This window comes from Trachurus japonicus, chromosome 11 (assembly GCF_045865225.1).
Source record: "Trachurus japonicus isolate A0001 chromosome 11, Traja_1.0".
Taxonomy (NCBI): domain Eukaryota; kingdom Metazoa; phylum Chordata; class Actinopteri; order Carangiformes; family Carangidae; genus Trachurus; species Trachurus japonicus.
The window spans coordinates 23,291,398-23,316,562 of NC_140917.1; the positions used below are offsets into that span (position 1 = coordinate 23,291,398).

The 25,165-nt window shown below is 43.9% G+C and overlaps 1 protein-coding gene across 3 annotated transcripts; it reads right to left on the reverse strand.

Annotated features, from left to right (window-relative positions):
- Window positions 1-4,506: 4,506 nt before the first annotated feature.
- LOC146978883 (SNF-related serine/threonine-protein kinase-like) lies at window positions 4,507-24,060 on the reverse strand. 3 transcript variants are annotated; one of them, XM_085791931.1, is made up of 9 exons: window positions 23,799-24,059; window positions 20,138-20,460; window positions 17,974-18,192; window positions 16,048-16,294; window positions 10,864-11,005; window positions 9,005-9,217; window positions 8,551-8,685; window positions 6,442-7,346; window positions 4,507-6,393 (listed from the first exon to the last, which is right to left on the reverse strand). In XM_085791931.1, the coding sequence occupies exons 2-9, from the start codon at window positions 20,258-20,260 to the stop codon at window positions 6,011-6,013; spliced, it is 2,367 nt and encodes a 788-aa protein (XP_085648057.1). In that variant the 5' UTR covers window positions 20,261-20,460; window positions 23,799-24,059; the 3' UTR covers window positions 4,507-6,010. The 3 variants fall into 3 exon arrangements, with proteins under 3 accessions (XP_085648057.1, XP_085648056.1, XP_085648055.1); XM_085791930.1 differs by having other exon boundaries at window positions 4,507-6,405; XM_085791929.1 differs by having other exon boundaries at window positions 4,507-7,346; window positions 23,801-24,060.
- Window positions 24,061-25,165: the final 1,105 nt, after the last annotated feature.

Consider the following 25,165-nt stretch of genomic DNA (forward strand, 5'->3'; position numbering starts at 1 on the left):
TTATATTCTGTGTAATAGATGTTCTTTTGTGATACCGTCCCTCCCCTGTTTGCCTTTTCCCAGGCTGTCACAGCTGGTGAAATTTTTCCTTTAATTGACTTGCTGTGCTGAACCCCCCCCCCTACACACCCCCCTCGTGCTATCTCTGGCAGTCCTTGGTTTCACATTGTGTGAGACAGGCAAACATACTGTTTCAGTAACACTCTGAACAAGCCACCACTGAAATTAAATGTACACATTCACACAAACAGAGAATCATCACACACACACACACACACACACACACACACACACACACACACACACACACACACACACACACACACACACACACAGATGATTACACAGACCCTGTTTGGCCATTCGATGAAGCTTTTTTTATCTGACATGTGTGTGTGAGAGGGAGAGAGAGAGAGAGGCGGCTGGGCATAGTAACAAAGTAATGAAGTTTTAAAATAACGGAGGAGTGCAGTGTCTTGGCAGACTGTATTTAGTATAAGAGGTGAGTGATCCGTCTGGCCTGCTGACAGTGTGTGTGTGTGTGTGTGTGTGTGTGTGTTGGGGACTTTGTTCCTTACAGCAGTTTTATCAGCAGCTCTGCTGACAGCCTGGTGGCAGGAGTTCAGCCTTAGCATTCAGCTCCACTGACGGTCACATTAAAAGTGCTGTGCTGACAGATACATCCCTCAGTCTCCCTCTTCCACCACATTGAGAACATAATGCCTTACCCTGCATGGCTGTAGCCTGGGCATACAGTCAATATGTTTCTCAGGAACCAACTACAATAATGGCTAATTGTTTAATTGTATTATTTCTTATTATTTATATTATATTAATGAGATGCTGTAATGCTAAACTTCAAAATAAACTTATATATGGGGCGGTGCGTGGCGCAGTGGTTAAGGTTGGGCAGACCTTTCCTGCATGTCATTCCCCCTCTCTCTGCCTAGCCCCTTTCCTGTCTATCTCACTGTGTGCTGTCAAATAAAGGCAAAAATGCCAATAAATAAATAAATAGATAAACTTATGTATAAACTTATAGTGCACATCACAGAACATGACACTTTTTATATAATGTAGATTCAACACTAGCCCCTTTTTGAATGAAGGTATTTTTGGTGCACAACTCTTGAGCACCTGTACAGTGGAATTTTTATACAATAGTTGCATAATGTCTATCTATAAATTTGAGGTCACAGAGCTCCATGAGTTGTGTACTTGTAAATTGTACATTTTTTTCTCCAACAAACACAACACAGTTACACCTTCATAGATTATTAATTACGGGTGCACAAAGAGTGACACGTGTAAAATAATTTCTCGAAAAATATTTGTTTTCTTTTATATTTTTAAACCACAAACACAAAGCGATAACTGCATCTGCTGCTGCGAGTCACAGATGCTATTCACCTACAAATGTAACTCCATACAGAGTAGCTAGCTTTTATTTGAGCTATGATTTAGAATGCTAATCAGCCAGTCCTGGGCTGATAAGACCATCTCCTCTCCTGCCAATACTGAGCCACTGGATCACAGACAGTGCTGCTCAGAGGGCAAATTATAGCCTTGCAATAAATGCTGCTAAATAAAGAGCTGCTAATGCCAGTTCATTTGCGTAGCCATAGCAAAACAAAATAGCTCCTTTGAAATGAGCATATGGTGTCAGGTGTGTTTTCATTGGTTATCTACCCCTTATTGGGAAAATTGATTAAAACATTACAAAAAGCACAATTTATACTGCATCTCTACATTACAAAAGGTATTTAGCCTATAGTAACCAGCGATATCTGATTTTCTTGGTCAGCTGGGGGAGATGTGAGGACAACACTGATACACTCAGCAAAGACTTGTTTTTTTTAATCCAGCAATTGTGGAGCATTCATGTTTCGGTCTATTGTGAGTGCACCTAGTAGTGAGCAATAGTGTCTGCCTGCTGCACAGGAATCGATTCGAACAGTTGGCTTTTAGACCTTTTTAGCTGTAAATGACTTTGTGATGAAAGAGCCAAACAATGAACATCATTTTTTTTCTTTGTCATTTGATGCATTGTTTTTTTTTAGTTTTTTTTTTAGAAAAATAGTGATTGCAGCTGTTTTAACTGAGTAAATTTTTTCTTTTTAGTATCACCACAAAGGTTTTTTTTGTTTTTTTTTTACCACTGACCTGCCAGGAGCAGATAATGTGCCTCGGTGAGCGTGGTGTGTGTGTAGTGGTGTTTTCCCTGCCAGGCTGCCAGGCTGATCCTCGGCACACTACACAGAATTGAATGGAAAACTACAGAGACTAATTTGAACTCACAGGACAGTCTACATCCTGTCAGCTTCAGCATGTTCTAGGTATTTGGTAGTCAAACCTAAAACTATTCAACCACTACAGTGAGAAATATACAGAAAGAGTCAGAGATCAGGTGCCAGCGGTGATGCTTCTCTGCCATGAGGGGATTATGGGTAGATGATAGGATTGATTCCAGCACGTGCCTCAGTGCACACATGACATCCTGTCTCTGAAACACTACCCTCAGTGGTCCATTCACTTTTTGAAACCCACATGACAACCTTGTCACCTGCTCATTTGTGCATTTTGTTATCCTATATGGCTTAGGTTTGTGTGTAGCTGTCAGTACACTTGGATTCCATGTGTGTGCGCGTGTGCATGTGAGCGTGTAAGCCCGCCATAGTGCGAAATACGGGGGGGTTTGGGGGGGTCGGACCCCCCCGATTAACCCCTTGAGACCCCCTGAAAGACTCAAAAGCAAAATCTGAGGGGGGTCTCAATCTTGTCAAAAAATAAATAATATAATATAATATAATAATTTTATTGTGGTCAATTAAATGTGTTTAAGATCACCATGTCCAGTATTCATAATTCAAAACATTTAGCCTATTCGTTTAACATTAAGCTGAACCATGTCACCTGCGCATTATGTAAATTAGCCATGTGCGCCAGCCCAGCGCAGGAGTCGAGCCCACTCGCTATCAGAACAGAGGATCCCGTTCCTCTCCACCCTCTGCCGAAGAAAGTGAAGTTGAGGCCGAGTGCTCTGAAGACGTAGCCGCAGCCCCTGCTGCTAGCACTGGTGATTGGCCGCTTTTCTCTTTCTTTTTTTTTTTTTTTACACCTAAGCAGGTGGGGTAATGGAAATACCGCAACCCTTGGCTTGACATTAAGGCAGGAAAATAACTTGAGGTAAGAGGCTAGCCTGCTTCAGCATATTATGGCCTGAACCCCCAGTGGTGTTGTTTGGCCAGGCGCCTGTTGTGAGCTATTTGTCTGTGCTTTTTCAATTTTTATGATGGCCCGTTATACGAATGTGATTTGTGGATGTGTTCAATGCTGTGTTTAAACGTATTTGCTAGATGGATGGTTAGATAAGGTTACATGATGGTCATAGTTGCAGGCTGAGGATCTCGTGCACATAATTGCACGTCAGTCTCCGATCTCCAGATTTATACAGTTGGTTGTTATTTGAGTGCACGAGTTTGGTGTCTTTCATTCATTTTAATTATTGTATTTTATTTATTGTCTATTCGTTTCTGCATCGCCCTGATCACGCGCCAGTCTCCTATACCTGGCATTTATTCATTGTTCAAGTGCGCCAGTGTGGTGCCAATTATTGTCTATTGTCTATTGTCTATTTATTTGAATTATCGTCTATTTATTGTCAATTACTTTCTGCATTGTAGTGCACAACTTTGCCTCCCCTTTTTAGGCTATAGGCTAATTTTCTTGGCTTATTGTAATGTTATAGTCCTACTTTATAAAAAGAAAAAAAAATAACGGTATTGCGCAACAATCGCGAGTTAGGGACCCCCCCGAATATTGATGGGTATTTCGCACACTGAAGCCCGCCCATGTGTCACATGGGTTCATGCGTTGACCCTAGAGCTCATCTGGTCTGATCTGATTTCCTCCCAGTTGGCTGATGTGGAACAGTAGCCCAGATGTTGCAGAGATTACAACTCCCCGCAGTGTTTGGCGGGAAGCTCTGAGACCATTCAGGAAAATATACACAATGGGAGAACATGTATTGCGCACAGGCCCACTCAATCACGTCTCCTCCACAGAAATAATCCCCGTAAAACACTAATTTTGTCTGCAGACATCACAGATGACAAATAAAAATCCTGATGCCGTCATCAGACAGACTTGTGTGAGACACAGGGCTGAAGCCAGGATTTTAGAAACACTCAGGTCAGGGGTCAAAACTCCCTCCATTAGACACATGGCCATGTTAGACATAATGCACTAGCTACCAACTAAACTCTGTGTTTCTGCTCACACACAGTAAGGCACATTTGTTGCTCCACATTATGCGTTGATGAGTATTGCAGTGAAAAAGAAACAGTGCCGTTTATAATTTTTTGGTTGGACAACACAAAAAACCAGTGTGTATCATTACTGTAAGACAAACACAACCTGAGGGTGAGGATCTACAAAAAGTGGACTGGTTAAAAAAAAAAAAAAAAAAAAAAGGATGTGCACATCAAACAAACATACTTCACTTCATTCACATGATTTTATTTTCATAGATCTCTATCATATACATACAGTACAATATGCTCAAGACAGATTTTATGGCACATCCATTTTTGTTGTACATTTTGCAGTTGCTGGTATTGCTGTGAGGCTACAGTAAAGTGACCATTTGAATCTCTTACTTAGGTAGATACAGCAGGTGGTTGGACCTCCGTGGGTTAAGGATAAGGTTGCTACAGCAAAAACACATGCACTGTCAAGTTATATATGCCACTAGGGTTGGGTCACACATCCAGTTACACAGACCGATACTTGTAGGGGGCGGTGTTGTTATGTTCTATTGAAACCCCCTTTGTTGTTTTTGTCTCGGAGTAGGCTACAACAGTGGCTACAGTGATCCTGGAGAGCTACAGGATGTACACGGTTTGGGTTCCACCCAGTAATTATTTTTCCCACCACTGAACTCGATCTTAGGGCCATTTTGAACTTAAAGAGCTGCCGTTAAACTGAGTCATAGTTTAGTTATGTGCCAGTGGATATTTTCAAATTTGTCTTCATGTTCTTTTTTTCAGCCATCAAACGCGATTCGGAGCTCTGGGTTCGACCGAAACCTTGGATATCCAGTAGGAGTGAAGAATAATGATGGATAAGGATCTAGTATTCAGGTATCTACTGCGATGCAACTTTACAGTCAATACTACAGGTACGGAGTACTGCTAGGAGGTTATTCACATATGTACAAACTCTGCCGTGTGACCGCAGAGACTTGACAAGTGAGTGTGCATTTTTTTTCTCTCTGCAGAGCACGTTTGAGATAGAAAAATAAAACAGTGATAGACTATAAAATACTGTGTGCCACCGTCATACTCAAGTGCTGCTATTCATTTTCACCCTATTATTTATCCTCATCTGAATGAAAACCTAGTCATAACTAAACTCTTTCAGTCAGAATTTAAAAAAAAAAATTGATAAAATGATTGTCTCAAAAATAATTTAAAAAATTATGATATTAAAAAAACAGCATCAAAATACAACAAAAGACGATATGTAACATGATACTAAAACTCGTCAGGTGACCAACACTCCCTTTTATCAGCTTATTAGAGTGATGTAGGTGAACTTTGTGTACAATCGGTATATACAAGTGTGTTAGAGCAGGGATGTGAGCACCTCCTGTATTTGTTTCCATATGTAATGTGTCTTATTTGAACACCAGCAGGTTCAAATGTCCCCTTAGTGCCCCGTTTAATCTGCTTAAAGTGCTTCACATACTTGGCGTGGCACCCAGTCTCCTCCAATGGAGACTTCTTGTGTCTCTAAAATGTGCAAGGTTGGCATTTGGACTTTCTCCCAGTCATCCACCGTTGAGTGTTGAACAAAAGCAAACCATAAAAATGTGTAAGTGTTGGGAACTCATGAGCCTGTGGGGACGTCACCGGGGAGAAAAAAAAAGAAAGAAAAAAGCAGAATGCAAAGGGATGTATATGGATGGAAGAGGGGGAGTGTGGAGGTGCAGCAGCTGATGGCGCTCTGTCTAGATGACCTGGCAGCAGCTGTGTGGGGTGGGGGTGCAGAGTAGACCCTCCTTGGGACTCCGGTGGATGTTGACGGACAGAGTCTTGTCGCTCAGAGGCATCTGCAGCACGCGGCTCTTCATGTTCCTTTGGTTCTCCCTGGCCAGGTCCAGCTCCCCCAGCCTCAGGGTGCCGGAGCAGGGGCCGTCCAGCAGCGGGTCGGCCAGCGCGTCCCCCAGCGGCGGCTGCTGGTACAGGTTCCCCCTGGGCGACGGACCGCCCAGGAGCGAGACCTTGTCCAGGCTGCCGGTGGAGCCGCCCATGCACATCCTCCACATGGGACGGTCCTGGTTGTCCGCCCCGACGCCTCCTCCGCTGCCACCTCCCACACCCCCGACTCCTCCTCCCACTCCTCCTCCACCTCCTCCTCCTCCTCCTCCTCCTCCTCCACCCGTCAGGTTGTGGAACTGAGAGCTCAGGCACAGGCTCATCAGCTTTAGGCTTTCCACCAGGCCGCTGGGAGCTTTGGCTGTGCCCTTGCCTTGGCCTGAACCTGATCCAGGACTGGCGCAGTTGGAGGGACTGCCCTGCCCTGCCCCCCTCTTCTCTCTATCCTCTTTCCTCCCCTCTCCCCCTCCTCCTTGTCCACCTGCCGTGTCCGGTAAGTGGTGACTTTCTGTATCATCGTCACTGGTCTCTGAGCTGGGGGTGAAAGTGGCAACCGGCGCCATTACAGTTTTAGGCGAAGACATGAGTGTCGATGGTGACGGTGTTCGAGAGTTCAAACAGAGGCTGAGGCTGGGCTTGGGCAGGCCGAGTCCGTGCAGCTCTCTCCCCTCCTCATCCTCCTCATCCTCTTTATCCTCCTCGTGGATCTGGTTCAGGACGGGAGCGCTCATACGCGACGTCAGCCGATTACCAGACGACATGGACGAGGACGAGGCTTTGCAACGGAGCACCACCTGGGCGGGCAGCGAGGAGGGGGGCAAACATTTGTCTTCCTCCCCGTCCTCCTCCTCATCCTCTTCCACGCTGAAAAGGCTGGGGCTGCGTGGTTTACAGGGGCCCACTGAGGCCAGGGAGCCCAGCCTGATGGGGTTGGAGTGGGGCTTGGCCAGAGGCCGGAGCCCCTTCTCTTGGTTCGGCCGTGCAGGCTGCTGCTGGCTGGATGACAGAGTGTGGTGGTTGTCCTGCCGCTGACCGAGGTCCAGCAGAGCCGTTTTAGGCCTGGGGCCCTTGTGGAGGCTCTCGGCACTACGGGCAGGGGACTGTGGCCCCCCGGGGTGGGACATGGCTGGACCCCCCAAGCCATCACTGACATCCTGATGAACATCCACTCTTGTAGGCCAGGACTGCCTATGAAGGGGTTAAAAACACATAAAACACAGTTCAGTTAACTCAACTGAACTATTAACTGTACTGTTTATATGTTTATATGCTGAACAGATGTTCTTTGTAACAGAGAAACTTTAAGAAAAACCTTTTGTGAAATATGTTTATTTAATTTCTCTCCAAAAGCCAAATGAGAATATTAAAATCCCTTTGAAGTACAGAGCTGGAATCAGGGTGTGTTTGGTTTAGTTTAACATGAAGAAAGAAACAGCTAGCCCTGAAAAGATAAGCATAACTCTACAGACTCTGTACACTTGTGTCCATACACAGGTTGATAGAAAAGAATGATAGAAAATAAAAGTGAAAGAAAAAGAAAGTAAAAATGTGTGCATCTGTGCTTTGTCAGCTTTAGAAGTTGGTCTCATTTTTTAAATGTTTCTAGCCTCAGTGCTAAGCTAACCAGCTGCTGACTGTAGCTTCATATTCACCGTTATGTACAAAATATTATTTAAATAGAGAAATAAACTATACATACATGTTGTTTGGTTGGAGATATTGCAGTGTGGTTGGCATGAATACAAGTATGGTTGTGTTGTATGGCTAATGCTGACTTTTACTGATGGTAATATACATTTCTAAATGTAAGCTGTTAATATTTTATTCTGTTGAATCTAAGATCCATCCCTTATTACAAGAAACTTGGGACTAATCAAATGGTCACATGAGACTTTCCTATTACACACACTCTCAAGGCAAATACCATCCATATGCTCTTTTGTTTCAAGGTATTTTTGGTGAAAACATCTCTGTAATGTTGCTGATCTGAAATGTCTCTTCTATTCTGAGTCTGTGCTTCGCTCGCTGCACAAAAAAAAAGCTCCATCTGTCCATCTGCTGTCAAACTTGTTTTCTAGGGGAGTGACAGTACACAGCACTGCAGAGGCAGCACTCTGTCTGTGTCAAGAAACGTTTGTGTGTGTGTGTGTGTGTGTGTGTGTGTCAGAGGGTTATAGGAGGGTTAGTGTGCTACTATATTTGTGGGGTCAGAAAACTGGGAGCCCACAATACTTCTGGGGACCAAATTGCTGTGAGAGTGAAGACGTTTTAGGGTCCGTGTTTGAATTAGGTTAAGGTTTGTGTTTAGTACTTAGTTATTATGGTTAAGGTTGGGGTAGGGGGGCACAAATGAATGAAACAAGGCTGTGTTTGTGTGTGTGTGTGTGTGTACCTGAACTGAGCCTTGCTGGGGCTGGGTGATCGTGTCTGGCTGTGCTGCTCCTTCTCTTGCCGGTCCCTCAGCATCCTCTCAGCCAGCAGGAAGTAGGTAGCTGTGATGTGGTTGTACTGATTTGACTCCAGAGCCCTGAGATGATTGAGAGAGAAATCATTTGAATTCCACAACACACACACACACACACACACACACACACACATATCGACAAGCAGATCTGTGCCAAATCCTGACCATGAGTCAAAAGGAAGTGACGGGGGTGGAGATTTAATTTGACATGGCGACAGCTCAGGACGGATTGGCAGCTGGTGGTTAATGGCAATTAAAGTGTTGACGACATTCGATTAAGCTTCGGTTGGGCGACGGAACTGTGACAAATTTTGGGAGATTACACAGGAAAGAATAGCTGCGAGTTAATTTATGCGTGTATGTGAGATAGAGGGACACGTACTCGGTTATGGTGTCTCGGTCGGCGATACCCCCCAGCACCATGCGCTGAATGATGGAGCTGTGCTCCTCCTCCGACAGGCTGCGATGGGACACCAGAGGGGTGGACAGCTTGGTGGCCGGGGAGGGGTCGACACCTTGGAGCCATTCGTGGGCCTCGATCTGCTCTAAGGTCGCTCGTTTCTTGGGGTCCCTCTGCAGCATATGGCCTATAAGACTGGAGGGAGGCACAGAGTGTTACAGACAAACGGAGGAAACATCTGGTCATGACTGCAGGAACATTTAGATACACCATGCATTACTTTAGTACTTGATAAGTATATGATGTGGAAAAGTAGTAAACAAAGTTTGCTTTTGTGGTATAACTGTGTTATTATCACACGTTGGCTCTTGTTACCTTCACATTAAAGCAGAAGTAAGCGATATTTTTGTGTTAATATAAGTCTTAAATAGTTATATCTTCCGACAGCAATCACTTACATAGAGTGTTTGGACCAAAACACGGGTCTGTCAGTCACTCTGCTCTGCTCTGAGCCGAGGAGAAAACTTTTCTCGTATCCTACAAGTTTTATCCAATGAGGAGAGAGAACGGCATGAAGGGCTGTGTGTGCAGCCAAGGGATGCGCGTGAATGTGGTCACGTAGGGACGAGGACCGATAGATCCATGACGAGGGCGGGGGCTGCTAACTCCATCGGCTGACAAGACGTTATGGTGCGTTCAAGGCAGCCCGTAACTCGTGTTTTTCCGACCTGTGAAGTCGTACCAGTTCAATCTGGTACGAGTTCACGGGTCGGAAGTTAGGAGTGGCCGTTATAGTGACTTTCACAGGTAAAACAGGTCAGAAAAACACGAGTGGGTTGCCTGGAACACTACAAAGTCGTAAGTCGTGACTTGAAGCTGTAATTTACGGTTTCAAAAGCCTGCCTGGAACGCAGCATTAGCCAAAACGACCGGATCGCTTACTTCTGCTTTAATGGACAAACTGTTGGTTTGTTTACAACCTGAATGACCCACCGGTGATATCTCATAATAAAAGTCATTATAGGTAATGATGGTGACATTATTGTCACTGTGTAGCTTTACTATAAATAAAGTCACGCACAAACCTAATCATAATGATAAGAATTTAAATCTGTCTCTAAAATCTGACAATGTCGTGTTAGCGTCTCATATCTTTTAAAAAGGCAGCTTATTTAATTTTTGGTTTGTGCTGACTTGACAAATGTTGAAATATAAAGCCCAAAATATAACCGCCTGGGCAGCTTCAGTACAAAATACTGTACACAACTGTCAAACCGTTCTTGTAATAATCCAGTTTTATCCCGATCAAAACACCTGTAAACACGTTATCTCATATTTGTTGCGATCTGGTTAAGATGACGTATCCCTGGCTAAATCATTCACACAGAACAGGAAAATATGCTGCTTGTTTAAAGGTGTGAACAAACACCCTGGGGACAACCGATACGTCAATATTTGCAGTCCTGAGTGCAAGTCAGCATGAACTAATGATGTCCAAACCCGGAGTGTGTTCGAAGCCACAGCCATTCAAAAATGTATTCGGCACCTAGTTTGTCCTTCTCTGCTCTGAGGCATCGTTAAACCCTCACAATGTTAAAAATAGAGGGCCGATTTTAAAGGGTGCATTAGATACACTTAACGCAGCGCTGCATCTGTGGCGGTGCAGCTGACTGCAGCACTGAGTGAAAGCAGGACATGAGGAGCAGCAGAAGAGAGAGGCCGCTCTCTCTTTTTCTTCACACATCTATAAACATGAAATATGCAGCACCTGCAGAGTACTCTGTCCATCTGTGTGGAGATGTGTGTGTGTGTGTGTGTGTGTATGTGTGTGTGTTACTCACTTTCTGCATGCATTGGAGATGTGTGGAGGCACTGTGTATTTACAGTCCATGATCATAGTGAGTGTCTCGCTGTCGTTAGCCTCCTGGAAGGGGGGCTGACCACAGACCAGCATGAACAGGATCACTCCAAGACTCCATATATCTGCAGAGACACAGAGAGAGAAAGCGCTGCCTGTTCAGACCGGTGTGTGCAGATGACATGAGAACAAAGTGTGAGTTTATTAAAGCAGGAAATGGTAAAAAAAAAACGAAAAAAAAAAAACGAAGGATGACAGGCCAACAGAGGAAAGCATGTATGCCCTTTCTGCTTAGTGACCTAGATAGAATTAACAAGAGCCATCTCCCCCCCTCAGTTCAAAATACACAAGCCAGTATAAATATGTACTGGCTTAGGACACATCTGTCTAACCAAGGATGAGGCCCGGCTCGGCTCGGCGCTGCCGCCCGCCGCCAGCGCCGTGCTCGCCTCACACATAAACACGCATGCATGCCCTCCCACACAAACGCACAATCCTGGGAAAGTGGGTTAACGTGTTCATCCCTCCTAGCATCATACGAATGCTAATTTTATGGAACAGCTCTCTTGGTCCGATTAGCCTTTTTTTTCCTCCCTCTTTTTGTTAGGAAAAAAAAAAAAAGGATAACTTTTTGCTCCGGGCTTTCACCGCCGCTTTGGTCAGCAGGATGGTCCACTGACACACATTCTGCAGCCATGTATTGACTATGAGCAAAGAGACAGTAGTAGCACACGCTTTCTCAGTCAGTATGTTGACCCCTTTTCACAACCGCTTTACAAATAGTGGAATAAAAAACAGATGAAAATAATAATAAATATAAAGTAAATAGTTTCTCCTTCTCCTTTAATTGGCAAAGTCCAGCTTTAATCTACACAGTGAAAGCTAAAATATCATTATGATAATTGTTCAGTTACTTCTTTCATACTGTATAAATACACTCATAAAATGTGTGTTTCTTTTTTTTTAAATCAAAGTTCTCCTCTTCCTGAATGTCTAAATATTTTTAATAACTCATCATAAACTCAACAGAGAATCACAAGAATCAAGTTATTTGCTGCTACTAACTTACACCCTCCATATAAAACTCCACTTGACCGCCAGGTAGTATGAAAGAATGAGTAAATTAGCAAAAACTATTCATTTGTCATATTCACCCAGGAAATACATAACAGAAAATGAAGATTCAATATAGTCATTCTGCGACAGCCAGTAGGTGCAAACCAACATTATCCAATATCTATTCCTCTGTTAGTTCTTTAGCTGTGGTGCTCACCAGCTTGTTGCTAACTGTGTCTGCAGTGGGCTGTAAAATCTAAACAAGAAGCCAAAGATGCTAAATCCCCCTGCAGAGCTCTGTGATAATTCTCTGCAGTTTGTCACTACAATCACTTTAACGTTAGCATCATTAGATAATTGTAATTAAAAAAAACCCACTAATAAGTGTTGCTGTGTGGTTATTGCTTCTTTGCCCTGCGCTTGGCAGCGGTCGCTGGTTAATCAAACAAACTGTGTCTTGTTGCTTGTAGATTTGGAAAATAATGAAGCTTGTTCTGCCGCGGAGGCTTAAGCTGCAAAAGGCCAAACATCTAGTCAGAATCCAGAAATGGAGCATCGTTCCCAGTGACAGCTGATGTTTCAATTATTACCTGAACAGACCCTGTGCTCATTTTAATTTAGTTTGGTGCACAAGACGTATTCTAGTTTGTACCCTGAGCGTAAATGGGTTTATCATCCCCAGCACCCCCTGTGATGTGTCTTCATATTTCTTCATATCACTTCGGTTTGCCAGCATACGCTGGAGATTTCAATCTGGTAAAGTAAAAGGTGCCAGTTTCCTGTGGGTGGCGAGTATTTATTGCTCTGAGGCTGTGAAGGAGCGCCTCATACTTCTGATGGAGGGAGCAAACACTGCTGCAGTTCCCCACCACCATCTTACCCCTAGCCAACGTATCCTAGCAACCGTGACCCTGCCTCCCTCATCGCTTGCGTCAGCGGCGGTCCACCAAACTTCCTTCCTCGATAACTTTATTTATAAACCAGATGGCTGACACATCACTGGATAACGCCGTCCACATCACTGCACATTAGCATCACTTGCGCTAACCGTGTCTGCTGCTTAGCGTGGACAGCTGGGAGTGTAAACATCCCTTTTTGCCGCCCTGCGTTGCATTTAAACACCGAGTGCTTCCCTGAGATAACCACCAATGACTCCCTTGTGCCTTGACACTGTTAACCCCCCTGGGCTAACTGGGTCGTGTTCAGCATCCTGTCCTGCTGCAACGTCTTGTTCAGAAAAAATAAATAAAGCCTTTACCTCTTGTGCACGTTCATTATGCACAGATATGCTCTGAATTATGCATGCGCCCAGGCTATGTTCTTTGTAATTGCTATTAGGTAAGTTAATTTTTTTTTAAGTGCAGCTTGTGCTTCTTGAAGAGGAGGCAGAAATCTATATTTAACTTTCCATTTACTGGAGACAAAAAAGGAGGGAGCCCACACTGCATAACATCAAAAGGATCAAAAAAAAGGAGGCAGGCATCGTTTCATAGCAGTTATTAGTCCATCATCTGCTCAGAAAAAGCAAAAACATGTCAACACCAGACTAAATCTGCGACTTTCTCATACTACTCTTTAATAACTCTGTCATTAAAATTCCATTTATTCACTCACTGTTTAACCATTTATTTATTTCCCCGTGAATGGCGGTCCATTACAGGGTCCAGAACATGTGACTGCAGTTTCAGTTCATTCACAAGAGTGACTCATTAGAGGCGACATTATTTGATGAATCTTCTTAAAGCAGAAGTAAGCGATATTTTTGTGTTAATGTAAGTCTTAAATAGTTATATCTTCCGACAGCAATCACTTACATGGAGTGTTTAGACCGAAACATGGGTCTGTCAGTCACTCTGCTCTGCTCTGAGCCGAGGAGAAAACTTTTCTCGTATCCTACAATTTTTATCCAATGAGGAGAGAGAACGGCATGCAGGGCTGTGTGTGCAGCCAAGGGATGCGCGTGAATGTGGTGAGGTAGGGACGAGGACTGTTATGGTGCGTTCAAGGCAACTCGTATTTTTCCGACCTGTGAAGTCGTACCAGTTCGATCTGGTACATAGACTGTAAAAAAAGACGTACTGGTACGAGTTCACGGGTGGGAAGTTACAAGTGGCCGTTATAGTGACTTTCACAGGTAAAACAGGTCGGAAAAACACGAGTGGGTTGCCTGGAACGCTACAAAGTCGTAAGTCGTGACTTGAAGCTGTAATTTACGGTTTCAAAAGCCTGCCCGGAACGCAGCATTAGCCAAAATGACCGGATCGCTTACTTCTGCTTTAAATATGTCTTTTTAAAGTAAAAATCAAAGTAGAAATGCCAAAAATATAACACTTATTACCTCTCACGCACTTTCCACAGTCATCCGTGATTAAATAATATCTTCATCTTTAGATTCTTGATCACATAAGAGAAACAATGTCAAGAACTTGGTAAATGTGATGACGTTTTTGCTGATTCACTGTCAAAAAGCTTCATCTATAATGATGAACTTCAGCCGTGAGCTGTGAGAGAGGGATGAAGAAATCACAATTCTCGCTTGTGAGACAAACACCGACACCTTGGATTAATAAATAGCTTCTTCTTCGCTTGGTGTGTGGTTTGGACTGTTCAGCTCCCGCTAATTGGCTCCTTCTGTAAGACTGACTACGGGTGCGTACGCTCTCTCCTCTCTATTTTGGATCACTTTTCATCTCAAATTATTTTCAGCAACTCCTTCAAAAGAGCAACAAACTCCAAACAAGCCTGGCTAGAGAGAGCTGAGCGAGGACTGCCTCTTTATCTCTGCAACAAACTAGGCTGGCCGCCACCTGGCATGTCACCAGCAAAACCCAGCACCCTACAGACTGTCAGCAGGTACCTTGGCAGCAATGTAATCCCAGGCCAGGTTACCTCAAAGCCCCGAACGTCAGGGCTGTTGGCCTCCATTCAGCCTGTTCCACATCAAACTGCACTGCTGATAGAATCGCACAATATTACATCCCGGCTGGGTGGATAATCCCCGCAATCAAAACATCATCATCTCAGCTGAATGAACAATAGCGCACAGGCAGTGTGAACACTTCAGAGGACAGGACACACATACACACACACACACACACTGAAAACATCTGATTTGTCATTTGGGTCAAGTGCTCAGAGAGGATTTTACAGGACAGGTGACCTCACACATCCAGCTACTCACACAATCACAGAAAACACACACACATGCAGTCAAATAACGGGCGCTGTTATTATTCCACTTTTAGTATTTGGGAGCTGCTCATCTGCTTGGCTCAAAATAGGGGGAGAGAGAGCGTGAAAGCAGACAGAGCAAAATAGCCACTGCAAATCCACTCAGTCAGAAAAATAGAAAATGCTTCTCTCTTTCTTTTTTTTTCTCCCTCCTTCGCTCTGACGCAGTGGCCTCTGGGTAGACAGAGGCACTACTGATGCTTTTTTTTTTGCTTTGTCTGTTTTCTTCTTGTCCATCTTTTCACACTCCTTTTTCCCCCCTTCCTTCACCCCCAATCTGCACGCTTCTATTTCATTTCTTTTCCATTACATTTTAATTTAATATCTACACTGTGGCTCAGTGAGGATTGGGGGAGCTGTATCGATGCCAGTGAAAATGACGGCGAGGCTGCTTGAGGTGCGTGTATGCCTCGGCCACAGAAAGAGAAGAGTGCTGAGGAAACCAATTTCAGCCTGATCTGATATCAGATTTTATTACACACAGAAAGGCCATGACTGTCAATGAAGGTAAACTGCAGGTGTAGGACTGCAATTCTGTGGATTAAGTTATAGTCTAATTTCGAAAGTGACTGATGCACTGTGTGAACTTGGACCAGTTCCTCTCCTTCTATCAGCTGGATGATAAAGCTGCTGAAATGCCAAGTTGTATGCATGGTGCATCCAAAGTACAGTAGGTTATATAGTTGGTTGCCAGCTGTATGCAGAGCTATCAATAGGTCATCAGTTAACCAGGCTGATATACAGTATAATAGAGGACAGGGTGTACGTTCTGCTGCTGAGTCAGTGTCCCATTCCAATAAATGTAAAAGCTGTAAAATAACTATCTCACTTTGATAATCACCACGGGAATATAACCACCGTGTCGGTTCATCAGACTTACCCACGGCAGGAGCGTCATACTCGTCTCCCAGCAGTATTTCAGGCGCAGAGTAGGCCAGCGAACCACAGGAAGTGTTGAGTTTTTTCCCGGGCTGAAAGCGGTTGCTGAAGCCAAAGTCGGTGAGCTTGACGACGCCCTGCTTCTCGAAGAACACCACGTTTTCTGGCTTCAGGTCCCTGTGCACGACGTGTAGCCGGTGACAGTAGGAGATGGCGTGGACGATTTGGGCAAAGTAACACTTGGCCACCTTGAGAATAACAGACAGAATGGGTAGTAAGCAATAGTAGTGCACATCACAGTCCCATAATTACAAAATGTCACTGTTTTTGGCTGCGGTAAAAAATAAAAAAATAAAAACAAAAAGGATCTAAGGGGCGCCGTATATGGCGGCCTTTTGCTACGTGTCATTCTCTCTCTGCCTCCCCATTCCCCATTACCTGTCTCCAGAGCGATAGATATAACATATCATCATCATCATAACATATCTATCGCTCTGCCTGTCTCTCTCAACTATCCCATCAATTAAAGGGACAACGAGGAGTTTTGGAAAACGACTACATTTATGAGCCTCCGCGCACACCGTAAAATTCTTTGACTGGCGCAAGACGGACTCATGTTTTCATTCATCAATAATTAAAGTCAGAGGTTCAAAGAGGTTCAGTTACCGTCGTAGTCCTGAAACGGCGATTCAGCTGCGTTACGCTACGAAACCGAAAGTAAGGAAACGCTGGTCGGCTCGACCAGCATTTCCGCCACCACTAATAATAACAAAATAACGATAGAGACAGAACGATATATTTATCGAAAATGGGCCGATTAACAAGTGTGGGTAGCGGAGATTCATCCACATTAACGTGAGACTTTTTTATAACCAAATAGAAACTACTCGTTGTCCCTTTAAAGTCAAAAAGCCCCAAAAATATACTTTAAAAAAAGATCTAAAAATAACTGAAAACAAACAACATACAGCGTCAGTTAGCAACTAGCAAGTGAAAAGCTTTAGCCAGTAAATTAGCTAGCGAGTGGCTAAAGAAATGTCTTATCAGGAGTTTGCCTGAAACCCTGTATGCTAATGATAATGATGCTCGAGAAGCAGTAGAGTGTAAATAATTAAGCAACTTATTTGTTAATTAGTTTGTCATATGAACTTGAAAAGGTGAAGATATGTCAGTGTTTTGTTTACCACTGTTTCTGCTTTCACAAAGTCGTGGTTGAAAAAATCACTAACCCTAATTTTACTGCATTTTTATGAAGGAGCAGCTAGCTTAGATTGTAGCATAAAAACTGGAAGAAGGAACATGGTAAAACTGTGACTATGGTTTTTTGTGTGGAGTAAACAAACAAGATAAATAGAAAACTTTTACTACCAGCGGAAAAGACTAGGCTAGCTGTGTCCCCCTGTTTTGTGTCTTTGTGCTAATTCTAGTTAACTCGCTACGTAGCTGACAGAAATGGGACTCGTAACGAAAATGTTGACAGGCATGTTACATAAAATCTTATATTCTTCTCAAGTCACACAAAATGAACCAATCTAATGTATTTCACTGCAGAAAAAACTTAAATCTGCTCCCCCACTTCGAGTCAGTAAGTGACACAGATGACACATGAAGACTCAGCGAAAAGCCATCTTTACCACTGCAGAGTTTGATCCTCCTTAAGCTGTCTAGCCTTTAATGAAACATTTTGCCTCCAGGTGTTGTGAATTTATTAACTTTAAAGAACTGCTGTGCTGCACTAGTAAGCCTCTAACTACATGTTCTGTTCCTTTGAGTTTTTATCTTCAGTGTTTCCTTATCCAATTCTAGGGGAATTCGTGGTGATATGAACAGAGACGGAAGCTCGAAGAGTTAAAGTCGCTTCTGTTGAGAGACTGAGTCACGGGCAATGAATCTGAATGGCCACTCTGTTGCCTGCAGTCCCACTCACCTCCTCACTGAGGCCTCCATCGTGCTTCATGATGCAGTCGTACATGTCTCCTCCGTCTCCCAGCTCCAGAATGAGGTAGAGCTTGGTGGCCGTGTCGATGACCTCGTAGAGGCGCACCACGTTGGGGTGCTGAACCATCTTCATGCATCGTACCTCCTGGAAAAGGTGACCCCGTGCCACCGGGTCCAACTTGGTCTTATCAATTACTTTTACCGCAACCTGGAAAACAGAACACAACAAAACACGATGATTGGCACCTTTCCCATCCTAGAATTACCAGCAGAAACACTGGACTGCTATGCTGATGATAATTTGAGGATAATCAGGAAAAAAGATTAGAAGTGTTTAGTGTCTCTAGTCCAGGGTTGCCAACTTTTGGTCCTGGGCTGGAGTGAGATTCTGTTGGCGGGGGGGGGGGGGCGCTGTCTATAATAATAATAATAGTTATGTTTATTGTAGTTTTTCTCTCTGCCTCTCTCTCTTACACACACACACACACACACACACACACACACACACACATTATAGGTGTATAGGTGTTAATAGGTGACAAAAAAATATCCCTCTAGGGGGGTCTGGGGGCACCCCCCCAGGAAAAAAATGTGATTTTAACATGTATTTGAAGCAATCTGGTGTACTCTGAGAAGAAAATAAAGGGAAAACACAACATTTGCTTCAGATAAGAGGGAAAAAAGCAGATCTGTGGTTCCTATCATTGTATGGCTGGAGTGTATGAAACTGGTCTAGTGGGGAGCTCTGGCTTTTGGCCTGGACCAGCCTATTGAGCCTATTAATATATGAAAGGACAGAACAGACATGTCCTGTTCAGTCTTCTACTACAGCCTGATGATACAAGTCAGGTCCTGAAATGTGTGTTTCTCTTCTGTAATAAACATTATAATAAACACCCATTCAGAGTTTGCAGGTATGGCACACGTGCATGCATGCGCAGTTGCGCACACACGTACACACAGACGTACACACACAGACACACACACACACACACACCTGTTGCTGCGCTGTCTCTCTCTCCTCTGCTCTCTGGACTGAGCTGCCTGGCTGTACTTTTGTTCTACCAAGTCTGTATCTTGATTTTATAGTTTTCAACGGACTGGCCCAACCAGCCCGACCGCAGGCGTCAGTTCGAGCCGCGTTCAGGCCGAAAACATAACTCGGTCAGGTCAGGTTGTGTCTCGGGCTTCGCTCTCTCCCTCTTTTTTTTGGCCATCGGATTCGGACCAAGTCGGGTCCAGGCTTCAACACCGTGCCGCTGTTGGGGGAGGGGGGGTCGCGAATCGACAACTCCCCGTCCTACTGTGCTGTGATCACAGGCTTGAGCAGCCGTCCAATCGACACGCGGATAAGCATCACGCACACCAATCAGAGAGCCTATGAGTGCCAAAGCTTGCTTTAATTTTTTTTTTTTTTTTTTGCCGAATCGCTTGATTTTGGCGTGAGAATTGTTTGAGTGGCGTGAGAGCGTGAGACAGGACCTAAAAGCGTGTGACACACGCCAGATGCGTGAGAGTTGGCAACCCTGCTCTAGTCTAATGTCTCTAGAAGCAGCATTAAAGGTACAGTATGTAAGAAATCTAAAGCAACTGGCCTTAAAATCCTCCTAATATGTCACAGAGATTCAGGAATAATGTTCATATAACATGATGAACTCACCAACAACAATAGTACAGCCAGAGTATTCGCATTAAAAATCTTTTTTTGCAGACTGCAAATCATGTTTATGTTTTGAATTTACGTGTTTACATGTTGCGCCACCTAGCCCTCTCTCCTAGTCGCGGCGGCGTCAGTGGCATTTCAGCCTCCGGTCTGGTCCACTGAGCTGCCGCTACGACTGGGAGAAAAAATTAGATCGCTGTGTTTTGAATTTGACTGCAGTAACCGTTTTTGGCCACATTCTTACATATTGCACCTTTAAGACAACCATGTGCTGGCAAACTTTCACAAAAGTCACATGTTGGTGGGTCGACCCGCTCAAACCATCGAGCCGTTACTGAAACTGCCAAACTGTTTCTTTGGCATGTGTCTCTTAGGGTGTGCCTGCAATTTCCAACTGTATGCTGACAACACTCAGCAGTTAAATATGAGGACATTCCATCAGTGACATTTAAGGCCTTTCGCTTGCATGTACAGACATGGACCAGCGTACCTTTTCTCCTGTGAACACATGTCGAGCCAGTTTAACCACAGCAAAGTGCCCGCGGCCGAGAGTCTTGTCCAGGTCATACAGCCCAGCAATCTTCCCGTCATGATGACGCTTGAGCCCCGCCATGGCTGCTTGCGGACGGCGGTGGGGATAGCTGCCTTCTGTCGCCTGCCGGGCCTCTGTCAGTTCTCCATCGTTGTTTTGATTCGGTTGAAGTTAGGCGAGTTAGGTTTGTGATGACGGTGTGGTCGACTCTAGACCAGCTGTGGGTCTTCTTGAGGTGGCTTCAGGGAGATCCTCTCAGTTCAGTCCTGTCTGCTCTTGGTCTGAGAGAGGAATTGACACAAAGAGAAATTAAAACTTGTCCATTCACAACACAACACTCCAGTGAATGCTTTGGTTGGGAATGCTGCTCATCTCTTGAGTCATGAACCTGTCTGATCGACGACATTCTACTAATACTGATCACTTGTGGCACTAGTTGGAGGAAAGCCAAAGGTAATAATTACATAAAGAGTTGGAACATGCAAAAATAACAGCAGGGTGCAGTTTTGCATAAATCGTTCAACAGTTAAATGAGTTTTGATTGTGGAAGCTCAACTCTTCATTAAATACTAAAAATGAAATAAACCAGTCCATGAGTCTAGCTGTGCAACTTTGTGAGGTTGTACTTGGAGGCATTTTGAATAAAATTAACATACAGATGTTTAACCTGGATCAACATCAGAGCAGTGCAAATGGATTATTGCAATCATTCAAATGTGTTTTAAAATTTCATGACAACTCATCTAATGGTATAGGTTGATACAGTATTTCAGACTGGACCAAAGTGGTTGATCACTATAAGCAATCCTAGAGTCAGGCTTTTTGATTCTCATATAGACATTTGAGAACAATTACTGACTTTGGATAAGAGTAAAGTTTGACGATTGTATTAAAACAATGAGAGTTGATTGGACATTTCCTACTTTACCCTTGGCCCTGGTCCTAGGATTGCATTAGGTCTGTTGGCTCAATAACACAGCTTTGATAGCTAAGTGGGAAATACATACGTATACGTATATATACGTATATTCACGATTAATGCTCCAACTAACCCCTTACTGTGCTCATCAGCTGATCTACAAAACACTAGTCTAAACTCACTCATCTCAAATGCCACCGGGCTCACATGTCTGACCCTCTGCTCCGTTCACCAGGAGCTGCTGTCGTCACACAAGCATTTTGCTTCACAGCCCTGATTATGAAACAGTGCCTCAGGGGGAGTCATGGCATTCCTCTTCCAAGAACCTACCTGCCTGCCCGCCAAGAGCACAGAGACAGCAGAAAAGAAAAGAAAAGAAAAACACACACACACACAATGTACCGGCAAAGAACATTCCTTGGAGGGTACCTCCACCTAGGTGTGTCTCATTCACCTGAATTCACAGAGACAACAGGAAACCAAATAACTGTTGCCGGGGAACACGCCTACCTACACGTCTAGGTAAGACTAAGATGAAGTAATAAAACATCTCTAACCCAGCAGCTGTCTGTGGTTGCTTAAATGAAACTATGAAAGCCTTGAGAGCTCTTTTAGGTTTTTATGTGATCCTCAGTTTGAGGATTGTACCTGTGAGAAAAGAGTGAGTCATTTTTCCTGTAATAGGAGTCTGACATCTCTATCTGCCTCTGCTCTCTCTCTCTCTCTCTCCCTCACACACACACACACACACACACACACACACACACACACACACACACACACACACACACACACACGTACAAAAGTCATCTCAACAGTGCTGAACTGTTCGCCTCACCAACACTGACAACATGTAGGTGTTGATGTCTCCGAACACAGAAGCTACAAGAGGAGACACATGCACACACTCTGTTTCTTTCATGCTTTCACATGCACATTTCTAGACACACACACACACACACACACACACACACACACACACAGCTGTGGCACACCGATCAGGCTGACGGGGCAGGTTAGGTGAGATCAACCAGGTCTGTGTTGAGGTGATGAGCTGTTGTGTTGGCCTCAGTCAAACCGGGGTATTAGCGGTGAATGACTGATCTCCAAGTCTAAATCTAAACCTCTTATTTACCTCTGAGTGTAATCACTTGATCGGTGCTGATCAGTTTAAAGCAGGTGAAGGATGAAAATAGAAGCTGAGAAAAGACACTTGGTGTTAAATACAGGTTGGCATTTTGATTATGAATCCAGCCCCAGCCTCAGAGTCCACATACAGTACAGTACAGTGTTGTGACTGCCAGCCATGCTTGCTTCAAAGTTGGTTGCATAACTGTTCGAGTTGCTGGTATTGTATTGATTAACAAAGCGGTAGGACGCATGTGTGCGTACAAGAGCACACAGACACACATGTGCGGTCGAGCACCTGTTATGATCGTTGCTACACTCTCATGGCCAGTGAGATTAAAAGATATGAAGTGAAATCTGGTTAACTGGAAACTCAAGTCCCTTGGTAGGCACCCAACACCTCACGTACAAAGTTTATCCTTTTATTGAATGACTCCAACTATTATGGCCTCTGAAACTTGATAAAAGTTTACCCCTTGTTTTGTTTAATGTGGGTTTTTAAAGTATTGAATCACAGCACACAACATTTTGGGTGGCAAACATGGTTTCTTATTATGAATAATTATGACCCTGTAGAATTTACTATTCAGGCCTAACATATTCAGAGATCCTGACGCCTAGAATGACAACTACTGCTACAACCAGAATGCCATACTAATAACAGTACTATGAGGGCTATGACTGTATTTGATTTGATTTATTTGTCAGTAGAAAAGAAATACAAAAAAATAACTGACGAGGATAACACAGAAAAGTCCAGGACTTATTTCCACTGTGGTCCTCTAAGACAATCCGAACTAGGTGATAAAACATTAACATTGAAATAATTACTACTAAACAGTCATTGTTTGACTGTAAACCCATTGTTTGACTGTAAACCCATAGCTGTACAATAAGCTGCTACATAGCTATGTTAAATTCTTGTTTGGGGATATTTTTGTGGCTTTACTGTAGGATTCAGTATTTTTCCTATTTTCCTACAAGAGGTAATGTCACCACCAGGTGTCTTCAATACTAGGCTACAGTATACTGTAGCTACATGTATGAAGTTACTGTAGGTCTATATGGTGAAGATACAAGCAAAAGGTCACTGTAAACTCACTGTACTGTGTTACAAGATCACTTTAAGTCCTTATGTGAATCACAGGAGTATTAGTGACACCCTGTGCATGATAAATATCATAGCCTATCACCTACTACACTGACACCATGCAGGAGTCAGTGTAGGGCATCGTTGTAAAATGACCATCCTGCACTGTATCTGTTACATTACCCCTGCATAGGTACTACAGTCCATATGGGACCCCCCTCTCTCGCGCTACTGTCAACATGCCTGCTGGCTGCAGCCACAATAACATGACAGTGCAGGCCAGCCTGCGCCAACAGCACACACACACATGAGAGCAGCGAGGACACGGACAGCATGCTAAAACGCGCCCCGAGGATGCGCATTCAAGAAAAAGTCCCCTCACTCAAATCCAGCAGAGCCCCAGTAACTTGACACATATTACAACCCGGGGCCCACACCGTCAGCCTGCATGCGCTACAACCAACAAGCACAGTCCTACTTACACTGAGGGATCAGCGCTGGCTCCTGCCGTCCGTCCGTCCGTCCTATCTGCTCCCGTTCAAACTGCGGGAGTGTGCGGGGCTCCGGGCGCTGAGCCGCGGGCTTTGACCGAGGCTGAAACCCGCCGCCGGTTAGTTGAAGTCTCGGTGCGGACTGACAGCGAAGCGGCCACAGATTATCCCAAAGAGTCCCTGTGTAAATCTGTCACACTGTCAACTCAGCCTCTCTCTTCCCTCCCCCCTCTCTCGCTCCTGCGCTTTCAGCGGCGTCAAGGCAACACGGGTATCGGCTGACACCGGAAGTTCACCTTCATAATAAAAGCATAGAGAAAACCCTAAATTCAGTCCATCTATTTAACAAAAGCAACCATTATGTTGATGGTGTGTGTTGTATTTTAGAGTTTGCTATCGTTCCTCACTAACTGTTCATAATATATTTTTTACTTTAAAATAATCCCTATGACAAAAGTGCCTGCAAGTTTTTTTGTTTTATTTTGTTAAATAGGCTAGCTCTTTTGCACTAACATTTCACATTATCTGAAAATATGTAGAGGAAGTTTGACATAATCGAGCAATCACATGCCATCAACTTGTTAAACTCCTCCCTCTAAGAATCAGTCGAATTAATGTTTTTTTTTTTTTACACTTTTTCTTCCACTATGTATGCTACAACAATCAACAATCTGTTTAAACTGACTAAGGCATGTAAATACGTTTTTTTTTTTTTTAAATAATGTAGGCTATATGTTTATTATTGACATAGTGTACGTTTCTCTTTCTCTTTAAATTGCACTGTTAAATATAGCAGATTCTGCTGAAGATATTTGAATAATTTATGTAAGAAAATGTATTTCTTTTTTTGCCTTTTTTTTTTAACAAGGTGCAGTATTTTACAGTGTCTTTTTGACTAACTCATCATTTCATGGTGCACAAAAAATGGCAGCGTTTAATACGCTAAGCTTTTATTTTGAAGGAACATTCTTCTGTGTTCCGGTACTGTTATTTCTCAATGACAGCTCTATCCTCACTGCGCTTCAGTACCATTCATCTTTGACGTCAGAGCCATGCTCAGAGAAAAGCGTGTTTATCAGGCCCCGTGATAATAACACTAGATATATTATTCCTCTGCAGCTGAGCAGTGTTCCTGCTGGGGTCATATTTTAAGGTATTTAACACCAAACAATTGGGAGGCTGGGAGATAAAAATGGTATTTTGATTACATGGCTCAGACTATAAAGGAACAATGGGTCATTATCAGCTCTTACACTTCCTATGAAAGACCCAGGCAGGCTGTCAGTCAGAGAGGCAGGCCTCCTTCACCCCTCACCCATCTTCAGCTTTCACTTGTCCGGCTGCCAGGAAGGAACCCA

Coding starts and splice junctions, on each gene's coding strand:
- LOC146978883 (XM_085791929.1), bottom strand. CDS start 20,260: ATGGCGGGGCTCAAGCGTCATCATGACGGGAAGATTGCTGGGCTGTAT. Junction 18,193..20,137: donor ATGTGTTCACAGGAGAAAAG/GTACGCTGGTCC, acceptor TCTGTTTTCCAG/GTTGCGGTAAAAGTAATTGA. Junction 8,686..9,004: donor GACCGAGACACCATAACCGA/GTACGTGTCCCT, acceptor CAATCATCTCAG/GGCTCTGGAGTCAAATCAGT.